General features: G+C 52.8%; 2 protein-coding genes across 4 annotated transcripts; both read left to right on the forward strand.

The window, feature by feature from the left end:
• Positions 1 to 5,203: 5,203 nt before the first annotated feature.
• LOC311423602 (11-beta-hydroxysteroid dehydrogenase 1-like) lies at positions 5,204 to 10,255 on the forward strand. 3 transcript variants are annotated; one of them, XM_084497828.1, is made up of 7 exons: positions 5,204 to 5,220; positions 5,800 to 5,889; positions 6,510 to 6,640; positions 7,212 to 7,323; positions 8,048 to 8,233; positions 9,027 to 9,170; positions 9,764 to 10,255. In XM_084497828.1, exons 2-7 carry the CDS (start codon positions 5,802 to 5,804, stop codon positions 9,982 to 9,984), a joined length of 882 nt encoding a protein of 293 aa, XP_084353954.1. In that variant the 5' UTR covers positions 5,204 to 5,220; positions 5,800 to 5,801; the 3' UTR covers positions 9,985 to 10,255. The 3 variants fall into 3 exon arrangements, with proteins under 3 accessions (XP_084353954.1, XP_084353952.1, XP_084353953.1); XM_084497826.1 differs by lacking the exon at positions 5,204 to 5,220 and adding an exon at positions 5,504 to 5,643; XM_084497827.1 differs by lacking the exon at positions 5,204 to 5,220 and adding an exon at positions 5,507 to 5,694.
• Positions 10,256 to 11,488: 1,233 nt separating this feature from the next.
• LOC311423601 (11-beta-hydroxysteroid dehydrogenase 1-like) lies at positions 11,489 to 14,872 on the forward strand. Its single transcript, XM_084497825.1, has 6 exons — positions 11,489 to 11,713; positions 12,207 to 12,337; positions 12,574 to 12,685; positions 12,804 to 12,989; positions 13,271 to 13,414; positions 13,802 to 14,872. The coding sequence occupies exons 1-6, from the start codon at positions 11,626 to 11,628 to the stop codon at positions 14,074 to 14,076; spliced, it is 936 nt and encodes a 311-aa protein (XP_084353951.1). The 5' UTR covers positions 11,489 to 11,625; the 3' UTR covers positions 14,077 to 14,872.
• Positions 14,873 to 14,934: the final 62 nt, after the last annotated feature.

The raw sequence follows: 14,934 nt of genomic DNA on the forward strand, positions 1-14,934 counted from the left end.
CTCTCATGGATTTGCAAATGGGTTTCACCTGCAACTCTTCAGAAGCCTCTTGCCCCCCTCACTGAACAGCAGCGGGCAGTGACCAGACCCGCTCCATGGAGCTCCCTCCCTTGGTGTGGCTGCTCTGGGGTGGAGGGGTCAGGGTTTTGCAACTCCAGCTGCTGCTTCCTTCCAAAAATGGGTCAGCAGGGGTGGGGAGGAGGTGGCCTTGTGACAGGCCCTCGCAGGACGTCAGGCACATTCCTGAAGTTAGAGGTGGGTGTTGCACCTTCCTGGGGTTATCTGAGTTTGATGGCACAGATTCCTGTCTCTGCCATGAGATCTCTCACTGGGCTCCTTCACAAACCTGCCACTGACACCTGATCGCAGAAAATAATATTAGCTGCCACTATGACAGGCATGTCATAGCTTGAAAAGCTGCAGCACTGGCAGACATAATGGCACAGTCAGCCTGAAGCAGGTGGAAACAGGGACCTGAGCCTTGGGGCTGTACCCAGAGCACTGCCAGGATCATTAGAGGACTTCCACCTATTTAAAATCTTTCCTGGGCTTAGTTCTGAACACAACAGATTCTCACTATGTCATGTAAATTCAACTCTCCAGACAGCTACAGCTGAAAGATCCTAACCATGCTACAAAACAGAGGGAAGAGAAACAATCCCTGGCAGTCAGAAGTGGGGGAGAAAATCCCTCTTTATTGGTTCAATGGCAAAGGCAGAGCCGGTGGGGCAGGGACAGGGACACACCACACACCCTGCCCAGAATCTGGGAGACAAACCCACCAGTACCAAGCTAAAAGCAAAACAATTGTTACCAACAGCACGAGGTTATGGAAAATGAAGCAGCGCTGCCTGACACCAATGCCAAGTATAGAGCTCCTCCTAGAGCTGCACAAGTTAGGGTCAGAATCCAAAAACCTAAGAGCATAGCTGAAGTTCCCTTAATTTCATACATTTTTCATAATACATAACCATGGAAATCATTTTGCTGATAAATATTTCAGTCAAAACAAACGAACACAAACAACAGCAGCTCTTTGTGGAGGAGAAATCCCACTAAGCCCATGCAATAACTCTTTTTGGGCTTTGAACCAAGTGTAAGGTACCTTTCCCTCAAGGGGAAAAAAGAGCAGAGTAATTTAAAACGTCCTTTGATAATGATTTGATTTAGGCCTTAACCAAGCACTTTAGTCTCTGGCAAGGCCATACAACCCAACACCTCATCGACACCGAGGGAAATGTCAAGGCAAACAGGAACGGAGAGCTGAGGATGAGTGCCCCGGCTCAGAGCCAGGCTCAGCGGAGCTGAGGCCCTGCCCTGCGTGACAAACCAGGGACCTGAATAAATGCCTGCGGCTGTGTCAGGCATGGCAGTGCTGCCAGGTCTCAGTTCTCACACATTTCTGTAATGCAGAAACGTCTTTGCTGTGGCAAGCAGAGCTAATAAAATGGATCAGACTGAGATGAGAATCGCTTCTTTGTCCCACTCAGCTGCAAGCTCTGACAATCACACGCTGATCAGCCCTTCCCAATGAGGTACAGGTCTCTCAACCTGCCCTCAAGGAAAGGGAGAATTTAAGAAATGAGGTTACGGGGGCCCAGCTTGCAAGGCCAGTGGCATTGAGGACGCTCAGGGTGAGCCCACCCACTGGCCCCAGGTGGTGTGGTCACGCCATGTACACGGCCTGCTGCGTTGTGCCAGCATCCTGCTGCCCTCACCTCATCTCCGCCGTTATCCAGTCACGGGGTTTATGAGCTTAAAGCAAAGAGGTTTGTGGAACAATCAAAATAGCTCCTCCTAAGACAGCTAATGGGATTAGACTGCTAAACCGCCGCGCCATGCCGGCAGTTCTGGAGCCAACTCGGTAAAGCCATGCCTTGCTGAAGGCGATCTCCTGCCTCCTGATGTCCTGCGAGGGCCGAGGCCATTGCCCGGCACACGTTACCCGATGGATCAATCTGCAGGGTCAAGCCTGTGCGTTACCACTTCCACAACAGCTTGCCTCAGATTTCAGACAGGACTGCCTCTTGGCAGGGCAGCTGATTAGATGCAATGGCTGATTTTACCACAGTGACCACAAAAAGGCCCGTCTACGCCACACAGTGACAAACTCCATGCACACAGGAGATTAGTAATCCATTTAACATCACTTTAACTATGATGAATGGCAGGCTTGCCAAATAGAGTTGATTAAAATGCTTCAGCAGACTTCCTGGTCTTTAAACTACAGCAAACCTCTCTAAACCAGCGTGCTGCCCAGCCCCATCTCCCAAGCCCCTGAACCCTCCCAACCCAATGCTGACAACAGATAAACAGCACAAAACCCTCCTGATAACACCTGCCAAAACCACGTGCAACTGGCAAAATCCATCCACGCATCCTGGCAGCGAAGTACAGCAGACCTGCTCCAAAAGCTCAGCTATGAATTGCAGAGGGAAACTGCAATCATAAAAGCTGGGATAAACCAGGGAGCAACCAGGTGGGATATGTAAGCCGTGCAGTCAGTGCTAGTGAGGACTTCTGAGGTGAGCCACAGCGTAGAAACATGTGGAGCATTTAAGACCAAGTTAAACCAAAGTACTGAGGGATAAGCTCTTGAGGAGAGCCACACGTTGCCTAAGGTGTGCAGCATGTTGCTGAAGACACCTGAGGTTGATTTCTGTTTTTCTGTTTCTTTTAGGAATTGTCTGAATGCAGTTTACTCCAACCTGTAAATGTGTAGATTTCCTGGTGCGCTAAATCCTAAGGAAAATTGCAGCTGGCATAAGAACTGATACATATTTGTCTCTGTCCTCCCTGCAGCACATCTTCAGAGATCTGGTGTCGGCTTTGAGTCATTGCCCAGGCCTTCAATAACTCAAGCACCAAAAACGCAGAGGCCCTCCCACCCAAGCCAATCGCTTCAAGGACACGAGCTGAATGCCTTCAGAGTCCTAGCTTGCTATTCGTAGGCAATGGATGTTTCAAAAGCTGCCAGGCTAAATTTAGGGGCCCGGATAAGCATATCAGCCTCTCCCACCCAACATCAAGGGCATTGGGAACATAGAGAGTGGCCAAGACCCGACGCAGCCACAGCCACGGTACCAACAATAACATATCAAGGCAGCAATTCCTGATTTGGTCACACAGGAAAAAATAAATGTAGTGCTTAGGAATGGCTTAAACATCACAGTATTTTCCCTAAACTGGTAGTGAGTGCAAATACCCTGTCAAACCCAGCTCTGTCCTACAATCATCGCACGCCTCCCTCGGGAGCCAAGAGCACATTTCTCAGGAGTGGCGCCGCGGCAGCGACAGCAGTTGCAGGACGGGGGCACTGCCCGCACGCCGTGCCCAGGAGGCTCCACGAGGCTGCCTGCACCGTGCCAAGACACACACCGACCTGCTGCAGCACGACAGCATCACGTCACCCTGCGCACAGCCCCAGTGTGAGCATAACCGAGGGTAACCCTCTGTAACGGCGATATCCCTGTTGTAAGGAAAGGCAGTAGACCTGCACTCATGATAACGTACTGGGAGAGCCAGGTGTGAGAAATAATGTTTTAACGTCTACATGATAAAGGGAAGCAAGGGGGGAAGAGAATGAAAATTATCTGCAATTAACAAAGATTTGATAATGGGTTAAAAACAGTCAAATATCACTCAAAAGAGAAAAAAAAAATAATGTGGTATTCCAATCTCTGCCAAGTGTTTTTGAGTTCCTGAGCTGCATGCACGAGCCTGCCTAACCCCCAGCCCTGCCCCCGAAACTCTCCTTCCCCGCTGCGCCTCGCTGCCGTGCGTGGCAGGGACCCTCCAGCAGCTGCCCTTTGCTGCTCCGCCAGTTTTTGTCAGAACAAGCTTCTTCGTGCCTTCATTTCCTCCAAGTGAGCTCCAGGCAGCACTACGTGGAGAACCTCCCGTGTGCAGAGCAGTTAGCACAGCGCTAAGCACTGCACTGTGGAAAACACGGCTGCAAACAGGTGAGCGATGCCAAAGCAACCTGCAGCAGGGAGAAAGTGTCCAGGATAATTCTGGTGAATTATTAATTATTATTAGAAGCGGGAGGCTGCTTCCCCCCCCACCAGTGCTCAATCTCACTGGGCACACTGCCGGCCTCTGCCTGTAAAACTTGGAAGCTTTGGCAGCAGTGGGACCAGGACCAGCCTCGTGGGTTGAGTTCAGTCACTTGTATCAGAAAATATTTCTCTGCAGTTGCCTCTTCCTGCCCTCCTCTCCCTTTCTGCACTCCCCACCCTCAAGAAGAGGTTAAAAACAAGTTCTTAAGTTGCATAGAGCAAAACAAACCCAGAAAAAGCTTCGAGTGGGAGTGAGGAGCCACAGCGCCTGGCCGGGTGACAGGCAGTGGGGAGGAAATCCAGGCAGGCAGCAGCAGTGAAGCACGGCCCTGGCTGGGGGCTCCGGGGCCACCACGGCCTCCCCAGTCCTCCCAAGCCACAACAGCATCCACGCACACCCCTCCACCCATGCAACAACCTAATGCCAGAAATAAAAAAGATCGTCTTAAAAGAGCCTCTCTCCTTGCCCACAACACAGGGCTCGGCCGAGGAAGGGCTAACTGGCTCGTTGTTTTCAAGCCAAGGAATGAAATGGCTGCCCCCTGATCATGGCTCAAGTTCAAAGCTGCAGGACTCGGGAAAAGGCAGAGTTACCGTACTGCTGTTATCTGACCACAGGCGGGATAAGTGCTTCTTACCAGGGGGTAAGAAGAGACTGAAGTAGAAAGGCATAAATAAGTCTTTAGAGACGTATTATAGCAGGATTAATACATGAGAGCCCCTCTGCCCTGCTAAGTATGTTATTGAATTAAACCATCTTTATTTTAAAGCTCCAATAGATTAAAAAAATATATCTTTTAGTAATTCTTTCTGGTTCCTTATGGTGTAGGAGTCTGTGAGGAATAAAAACCACTTGCATACAGTGTGCCTGCGTGGATCAGACCCTGCTGCAGCTCTGGCACCGCCAACGAGGCTCTGGCCGTGGTTATCGCAGCTTCCCCGGGCCGGGGCAGCACGGGATGGAGCACAGCAGGCTTGGTCTCCATCCCCACCTAGCACCGCAGGTACCAGCACTCCACGAGGCAGATCCCAGCGCCAGACCCACGCTAGAGCATGATTTAATCCTATTACGCAAGATTGCTGACATCAAACCTGCTGCTGCCCGGACACAGCACGACAGCGGACGCTACGTGTTTTTTCCTTGGACTACATTCACTCACAAGTAAGGAGGAAGCTGTGAAGCTTCTGCAATACTCCAGGCGGGAGGGAGCTCAGCAGCAAACCCCGTCTCAGCAAAGCAAAGCCTTTTCTGAGCTGGTGGGTACGGGGACGCCCTGCGGGGTCACAGGGCAAGGGATGCCCCGGGCAGGGGGTCCCGGTGGCTGCCCCCCCCCATGGTCAGACCCACCCAGTCCGGCACCAGTGGGAATAAAAGAGGAGCTTCAGCCACCTGCACTGGGCTGCCTCTGATGTTCTGCGAGTGAAACTTGATGCTGTTCGGCAAAGACACACCTCTTCCAGGGTGTTGTGCGAAATTCTGCATTTTATCGTAGGGACAGGAAATATGAAAAGAGCCGGGCAGAGCTCGGAGCAGCACCGCCGGTTAGGCCGAAGCTCCCCAGCTCCAGTGGGGAGCAGATCAAAGGTTTTGCCTCGCTTAACAACCCCACTGTGATTTTCCAGTGCTTTGGAAGTTGTAATTCCTTCTCAACAGGTTTTGAAGGATTGCCACTGCTGCTTCCTTCGGGAGCAGCTCTGCAGAGGTTTTATTCCTCCTTTCTCTTTCATGCTCAATTTCCAGGGATGGGTCGGTTACAAAAGATTCTCATTCCTTTTTTGGGACTGGTTTTGGCCTTCTGCTTTTATTCTGCGAGGGAGAATTTCAAACCGGGTAAGTATTAAAAGTAAATCTGTCCTTAAGTAAAATATTAAAAGGCACATCCGAGTGCTTTGCATGGAAACTGTACAGAGCTTGGACCAAGCCAGGTTCAAGCCTTTGTGGCAGGGCTGATAAAGGAGCATTGTTTTAGCAGAGATTCAAACTCAAAGTGAGCATGTAACAGGCAGAAAGAGTTTCTGAGGGAGCAGGTGAGGCAGGGGCTTCTGAAACGGAGAGGACTTTGAACACTTCATGTTCAAGTCTGTAAAAATTTCATAAACATGGCTTTTAAATGTTGGATTTTAAGTTTTGAAGCATGTACGTAGTGGGTGTTTTTTATTGCAAAATAGCTGTGTTTGTTTATAAGTTGTTTTCTGATCCATGAAAAAGCTTCTGAAAGAGCCAAGAACCATCCCCGTGTTGCTGTGGTCAGTTGGAGCCGCAGCTGCTCCTCGGTGCAGCTCTTCCAGGAGAGGGAGGAGATGGCTCGGTGCGAGACGGAGCACGAGGCTCCGCGTTTGCAGGCAAGCTCGCTCAGCTTGCAATCAACTGCTGCTTGAGGGCATGAGGGGATGTTATTTGCTTTTTAAATAGGGTTTGGATAAATTAAACCCATGTGCCTTGGTCCCCAGAGATGCTGAAGGGGAAGCGTGTGATCGTCACTGGAGCAAGCACTGGAATCGGGGAGCAGATGGCGTACCACCTGGCGCGGATGGGAGCCCACGTCCTGGTCACCGCACGGACAGAGGCCAAGCTGCAGAAAGTAAATGGCAAGCTGAGCACTCACACCTGCATGCTCATGGCAGTGCACACACAAACGTAGGCAGGCCAATCTCACATCACAGGTACGCACATAAATACATGTGCATGCAACTGCCCCGGCACAAACGCCAGATGTGCACGGGTCTGTTCACGGGTATGCAAACTTACGGTCTCTGGGGCTCCTGCACGCTCAGAAATCACTTTCCTGCAGGCACGCGCTCTGCACGGCACGTACTGCACTATTTGAACTTGCTCGGTTATGTACACATCTCCCCATATGCACAGGCTCCATCGGCACACACGCCCTCATTCCACTGCAGTGAAATATCAGCTCCTGCTCGCCCTGCACACACGCGGCTCCAGCACAGACCGTGCCGATAAAGAACCGCCTTGGGTCACACGTTCCCCAAAAGAATCATTTCTCAGGCTCCCTTTGAAGCTCAGAGGCTCCGAACACCCCCCACCCCAGAAGCCCTGCACTGCAGTTTTGGGGAAGGGGCACATTTCGGGGAGCAAGGCAGTGCCCGGACCCCGGTGCGGGTGGTCTCTGACGCGCTGTGTTGCCGTCGCAGGTGGTGGAGCGGTGCCGGGAGCTGGGGGCCGGCTCGGCGCGGCTCGTCAGCGGCAGCATGGAGGACATGGTCTTTGCCAAGCGGGTGGTGGAGGCGGCCGAGGCCGAACTGGGTACGTCCGCAGCCTGCTCCCCGCCAGCCAGCGGCAGGTTAGAGATGCTGGAGCTCTCCAGCACGCTGCTTTTTGTCGCGTGCCCACTGAGAAAAAATCGGTACCTGCGAAGAAAAACGCAGGAGAAATGGGGGTGGGGAGAGGTTTGCCCTAATTCTGCCCCCTGCAGCCCAGAGCTGCCCCTCTGCCCAGCCTGCACCGCTCCAGCACAGGCTGAACTGCGCTCTCAATTTCATCTCGGTGCCCTCGTAACATCCTGTCCCAGTCTCACAATCCTGGATTTCATCACTGCAGGCTATTGTGGGCTAAAACCACCAGTCAGGCCCGCAGCAGCCTTGCTACTCTGGTCATGGGTCATCACTGCGGAAATGCAATGTTTCAGCTTGGTGCAGAGCACTCCCTCTCCCAACAGGAGTCCACTGACAACTCAAGAGCAGTCTCCCTTGTGCCATATTATTCGTGTTTCAACCAGGGGAAAAAAGCCACACCAGCTCTCTCGCCTAGGACAAGTCAGATAAGCCCAGCACATTTCTGCTGGCAGCCACCACCCAGACCGTCCCAGCTCTGGAGATGGCAAGCTACAGCTCTGACCCAAAAAAATGACCCCAAAAGACTCTGACCCCCAGGTTTTTTGCCTGCATTGATTCTGCTGCCAGGAAAGGCTCCATCCTGCCCACGGTGGCCCTCTCCCACCACACACTAATGCCTGCTCCTCTGCTTTCAGGGGGCCTTGACATGCTGATTCTGAATCACGTCGGCAAGTCGTACTTCAGTTACTTCGATGGGGATGTCAGGCACATCCAGAAGCTCCTGGACATCAACTTCCTCAGCTACGTGGCCATGACGGTCTCTGCCCTGCCCATGCTGAAGCAGAGCGGGGGCAGCATCGTAGTGGTCTCATCCATGGCAGGTGAGTGGGAGCAGGCTGGGGGACACGGGACTGCCATAAAACACTGCGGGCTGGTTTTCGTGAGAAGGAAGCACACAGAGATACCAGGTATCTCAAAGGAGCCAGGACTGCTTAACACACTCAAAGTAACCAAAAACAGCAGGTCTTTTTCACATTTTCTCAGTGGAATTTGTTCTCTGATGCAATCTGATTGCCCCCAGCTTGCTTTCGGACTGGCCCTGTAATTAAGCCCCACACCCTGGTGCTGAGCTTATTAGCACAGCTGAGCTTGTATAGCTCCAGTTTTGTGAAGAAAAGTGGAAATGTAATCATTTCATGCTGCATTGGTCCTCTGACTATAGGTCAAGTGCTTGACCTACCAAATATTCTTCTCTGCAAATATTTGTAGAGTCAGTTATTGACTGACCTAATAAACTTCTAAGTCAGGGGACTAAATTAATAACAGCTGTCCCCACTCACAGCTGGCCTGTTGGTTGGTCTTCTGGTGATCAGCTTAGCTCCATATCCAGAGACAAGAGATTAAACTTTGCTCCGTCTCTCCCCTCTGAGGGTTTCGTAGCTGCTGCCTGCTGCTCATAGCCTGAGCGGAGATGTGAGACAGGCTGTTGGACTTACAGCCATAAAAGAGCTGAACCCTGAGGGGAATGCTTTGTAGTCCTGCTGTTGGTGCCAGGATGATGTTTCCCTAACAGCAAACTCCCTTTGGGTAAAATACTTTGTCTGATGAAGTGCAAAACAGAGGCTTACGTGGCCCAGCTTTCCGTGCTTTAATGGAACTTCTCTCTGTGTCTAGGTAAAGTTGGGTTTCCCTTTACTGTCCCCTACTCTGCAACTAAGTTTGCCCTGGATGGATTTTTCAGCTCCTTGAGGCAGGAATTCAGCATCCAGAATGTAAACGTTTCCATCACGCTCTGCATCCTCAGCTTCATTGATACTGGTAAGATCCGCACTGCTTGGCCTGGCTGAGCAGGAACCGAGTGTCGCATTTTCAGCTCCTTACCCTCCCTGCACATCTGGTGCTGCTTTTCCTCTGGCCCTGCCATAGCCCAAGTGCATGCAAAATAACCTCAGGTCCCTGCAGGCTCCTACCTCTCTGCCACCAAAAAAACACTCTCAAAACTAATTTAATTTCCCACACTATATAAAATCAGCCACTGCACAGAGGCTGGCACAGCCTAAAATTCAAATTTAAATGGATGTGCCAGCCACGTACCTCCCCTTAGTCTCATCTAGTAATGCAACAACCAGCTACAGCCATGTGAGCACATGCTGAGAACGGCTTGAAAATCTCTGCGTGTGTTGGACCACAGGGAGGAATGTTGTCTCATGAAGTTGCCTCTGTTTTCAAGTGCATACTGATATGCCCAGTTTTAGTAAATCCTTCCCAAGTTCCGCTACCTCCATTCATGTTAATTAAATGTGATGGCCTTCCTCAGCCCCTCGGTTTGCTCCTCACAAGGCAAACTTTGGGGAGAGGATGAGCGGAGGGCAGCCCGAGCCTGACCGAAGCTCCCCTTGTTCCCCGGCTAGAGAGCGCCGTGCGCGCTGCTGCCGATGTGCTCCAGATGTCCCCAGCCCCCAAAGAGGAGTGCGCCCTGGAAATCATCAAGGGGGGTGCTCTGCGCCAGCGGGAGGTGTACTACAAATACGCCTTGACCAAAATCCCCCTCCTGCTGCGGGACTGGGCCGCGGAGCTTCTGGACTACCTGGTCCGGCAGCACTACCGGGTGGAGCGCCCACCAGCTGCCTGAGCGCCTGCACAGCCCCGCGCCTGCTTGCTGGTGCCTCACTCATCCCCGGTCAGAGATCTGAGCCTGGGCTTTAAAAGGTTCTTCAGTTATCTGTCAGGTAATCGCATCGCCCCAGAGGGCCCGGCTGGGACAACCCCGCGCTGTGGTACGGGATGTGGCAGGGGGGAAGTGCCCGCGCCTGCAGCATCCCACCCCGTTAGACCCATTCCCTTCCCCTAGACTTGGGAAAAGTAGTAACAAACTAATTATTAAATAAAACTTAATAGCTTTACCGTGGTGTGTTCTGTGTTTGTTTTTTATCCCCTCTTTCTCCGTTACTAAATGCTGTTGTAAATAGGCATAATTCCATTGACTCGCCGTTCTCAGAAAATTGACCCTTTGCAGTAATCCTTCATTGTTTCATTTCAGGAATAACAGTCTCTAGCCTATTTTTTGTTTAGCTTAACGACCAAATTAAATGCAAATCTGTTCACTGGGTTTATTCTTTGGGGTACAGTTCGTGACACAAATGTTGTACAGCAAAATGCCTTCCAGACACACAGAGCTGCCGTGAGCACGGTGCCAGGCACGAGCCTGCAGCCAGCCCGGCACAGCTTCCCTTACCCCGGAGCTTTCACACCTAACCTGGCTGCGGCCACCTGAGCAACACCCATGACATCCCCAACCAAAAACCAGTGCCTGCCTTCCAGCCGTCACCTGGTTCCAGATGAAGAAAGGAGAAACCTCCCTCGGACCCTTCCCCAGCATCATTTTGCTCCTTTCCTTCTAACGGGAACTGGGAACCGGCATCTCTGTTCTCTTTACCCCGACACCTACTGCTCAAATCAGTGCACGCAGAGCAGGTTTTGCCCTTTGCTACTTTCTCTGCGAAAATTGTTTGCAAATCAGTTCGCCATATGCCCAGGCAGATGCTGAGCAGTGTGACACACAACGCTTGTGAAAGCTGAAGATCTTTATTATTCACCCGCTTGGCTCTTTTACTGCCTTTCACAATCTGCCTCACCGGATTCCTCAAGACTGAGTGCAGTTTTTTAGGTCTAAGAGCCACCACCCAGCAAACTATCAGCATTACACCGATAAGAATATTACACAGCATAAACCTGGAGCGCTGATAAGGATCTAGGAACACCAGCACCAGCTTTGCCAGCCCTGCTCTCTCTAGGTATTTGTGTGAACCCGCACCACAATGATCACCACCGATCGATAAATCCTATGGCATCCAGAGAGGAAGGAAGGGAAGCTCAGACGCAGTTTCAGACACAAAGCAGCAGAGAGAGAAAGCTGACTGTCCCAGGAGGTCTGGGCTGGGGGGACACAAGTGTCCCAGCCCCAAAGGCAGTCACCAAACAAGGCACCCACTGCTCCACTGAGCTGGAAGCTCTCCAGGGCTGGTCTTCAGCACCCCCAGAAAACACTCCTGAAATTCCCAGCAGGAGAAGGGTGCAAAGGGACAGCCTAAAGTCCAAAGCAATGCTCTCTATTGGGTTAATGTTTGCTGAATTACAGGAAGCACAGAAGGGAAGTCCAATAGGCACCAGCAGCTTTGTGTAAGCAGCCCGATTCGCACCGCGCTGACACGGCCCCCGGCCTGTGCTGGGAGCCGTGCACTCCGTCCTGCTCCCACCCGGTGCTGCCAGAGGGATGGGTCTGCTCCTGAAGGTCATCATCCCCTTGATGGGGCTGGGGCTGGCCATGTATTTTTATTCGGCACCTGAGAATTTCAACGAGGGTAAGTGATTGAACGGGCACGCTGCAACCCCAGCCGACGAGGCTGCTGCCTGCGTGGCAGCGTGGAGCTGAGCAGCCCGGCCCAAGCTGTTCAAGGGCTTTCCAAAGTGCAGCTGGAAAAGCCCAGGTGTGGGGGTGCGGGCTGTGGGGGCAGCACATGGGTGCTGCAGGTGGTCGGAGCCCCCTGTGCCACGCAGGAGAAGCTCACGGGATTGTGCATGGGTCTGCCAGGCTTGCCTTCTTAGATCTCAGCACATTAATTAGTTTAGGAAACATGCAGTTATCAATTTTAAACATTTAATCCTTGCCGTGAATGATTGTCAGCTCTTGGCATTTCCAAAAGTAGTTCCTGACCGGGCTGGACACAGCTCGAGCCTGTTCAAACCCAGCTGCAGCCCAGGCAGGGTCCGCACCAGCGGCCGCACGGAGGAGCTGCCTGCAGGGGCCTGGGCAGCGCGGGCCGTGCACGGCTCTGAGCTCTGCGTCCTCTCCAGAGATGCTCCGGGGGAAGCGGGTGATCGTGACGGGAGCCAGCAGTGGCATCGGGGAGCAGATGGCATACCACCTGGCACGTATGGGGGCCCATATCCTGATCACGGCTCGGACGGAGGCCAAGCTGCAGAAGGTGAGCGCAGGCAGCACGCGGCGGGTGCTTCCACTGTGCCACAGAATCGAACTTCAGTGGTCATATTCCTGCTTACAAACATTAAATATTTAGCTCAGGGGGGGCATTAACTCACTGCAGAAACTCCCCTCAAGCAATGTCTCTCCCCCAAAGGCAGGGGGATGCTGTGGGACAGGCAGAGGCACTGCCCGCCCGCCCCAATCCCCTTGCCAGTGCCGCTCTCGCTCTCGCCACAGGTCGTGGAGCGGTGCCGGGAGCTGGGCGCCGCGTCCGCCCGCTTCGTGAGCGGCTCCATGGAGGACACGGCGTTCGCCGAGGAGGTGGTGAAGGAGGCTGAGAACACCTGGGGTGAGTGGTGGGTGCTGCCTCTCCTCTCCCACGCCACATTTCGGGGCCATCCCGGCCACCAGGAAGCAGCTTTGTTCTGAGATGCTGGCTGCCACTAGCAAAGGTGCTCTGCTTCCAGGAGGCCTCGATATGCTCATCCTGAATCACATCGGCCACTCTTACTTCAAATACTTTGATGGGGATGTGGACCACATACGAAAGCTCCTGGAGACCAACTTCCTCAGCTACGTGGCGATGACCGTGACTGCCCTACCCATGCTGAAGGAGAGCGAGGGCAACATCGTCGTCGTTTCATCTGTGGCAGGTGGGCACACGAGGGGCCAAGCTCTCTGTGACACGTCCCTTCCCTCTGCCTGCTGCGGGGACAAGGGCCATGAGGCTGAGCCACCCCAGTAGGAACCCAGTGTCAGCAGCTGGCTGACATCCTGGATGCACGATACAAGTGCTCTGGGCTTTTACAGCCCCTGCCCTCAGAGATCCTGTATCACAGAATCGTAGCTACTTGAAGGGCAAGAGGAGGGGAGAGTCGTGACACTTTGTACCTGCCCAGCACACGTGAACACTGATCTTGTGCCTTTGCCCCAGGTAAAGCCGGTGGCCCATTCGTTGCTCCCTATTCTGCAACAAAGTTTGCCTTGGATGGATTTTTCAGCTCCTTGCGACATGAGTTCATCATAGACAACGTCAATGTTTCCATCACGCTCTGCATCCTGGGCTACATTGACACCGGTAAGCTCGACGCCACCGGGGCTTGTGGCTTGTGGAGGGCACGTCAGGCGGAGCTGAGCCCAGCACCACCAGTGCGGGGCTTCACCAGCCCTCTGCCCTGTGCAATTTGGGAAATGGAGTCTCAGCACTAAAAAAAAAAACAACAAACAACAACAACAAAACAAAACAACCTTTGTCTCTGCTACCTTTGCAGTAAACTCATGTGAGGTGGGGATTTATCATCAGGAAAGGGAAAGGAACGGGAAGGATACTGCTATCGCTTTGCAGCTATTCCATACCCTAGCAGACCCAATCCCCAGCATTTAGGGGTTTGTTAGGGGAAGCTACAGGCACCCTGGTGCCCGCAGCAGCCCCGCTGTGACCCAGCTCTTTGCTCTGCCCCTCCAGACAGCGCCATGAGGGCGGTCTCGCACGCCATCAAGGTGGCCCCGTCGCCCAAGGAGGAGTGCGCGCTGGAGATCATCCGCAGCGGGGCCCTGCGCCAGCGCGAGCTGCACTACCCGCCCGGCATCGTGAACGGGATGCTGCTCCTGCGTGACCTGGCCCCCGGTTTTCTCGACAACCTCATCAGGAGCAACGTCATCGCGGAAAATGTCCAGAGAGCGCCGCCACCCCACGGCACCAGGGTGCCCCCGGCCAGCTCCCCAGGGTCGGGGCATTAGCATGGCTCCAAGTGCCCGGGGTGGCCCCGCACCGACGCGCCCCACGCACAGCGGTGTCTGCAGAAAAACCCACCCCAAAACGGCACGTGGGGACGCTTTGTGAAGACAGCACAGCTGGGAACACGGGGCCCCTCCGGAGCTGCCCACACGAGACGGGACACCAGAAAACAACGACATGGCACAAAAAACATCTCTTTTAGTTAGGACGCTTGGAGCCGGCCTCTGCTGATCAAGAGGAGCGTGCAGCAGGGCTACCCCTCACCAGCCATTCTCTTCCCCTGGCTCCACAAAAGCCAAAAAAATCCAGAAATCCACAAGGCTGGAAACAGAGAGGGGTTCAGGAAGCATGCTCAGGCCGTGTGCTTCGCTGCACATGTTCTCTGCATTTCATTGCATCCCTCTCAAAGGGGGGATTAAGTAAAAGGTAATTAACATGAAAGGCAACTGGGCCCGCAGAACACAGCCTCCTGCTTTTGAGGGAAAGATGATGGGATTCACAGTGGCTCAACTGAAACACGAAAATCTTCAGTGACCCACTTAAAATTAGATATTTTTTGGAAAAAAAAAAAAAAAAAAAAAAAGCAAGAGTTATTTAGACTTGGGGAAGAGGATTATAAATCAGAACTGCATGGGTTGAGGGGAAAGGGGACCAGGCTCCTGAACAGGGATTTAGGCCAACCCATGCAAAATACCCAGAGAAAGCCACAGGAGAGGGTCTTTGAAATGGAATATTTTTTTCCTGTATCCTCTCTAGGATGGTCTGTGGAAAAAATAAACCTTACATTCCTTTATAGCATCTCTAGTTTGAATTTTGTTCCTTCTCCACTTGAGTATGCGCAGAGCCCTTATCAGCATGCA

Source organism: Aythya ferina, assembly GCF_964211825.1.
Source record: "Aythya ferina genome assembly, chromosome: 25".
NCBI classification, from domain to species: Eukaryota; Metazoa; Chordata; class Aves; order Anseriformes; family Anatidae; genus Aythya; species Aythya ferina.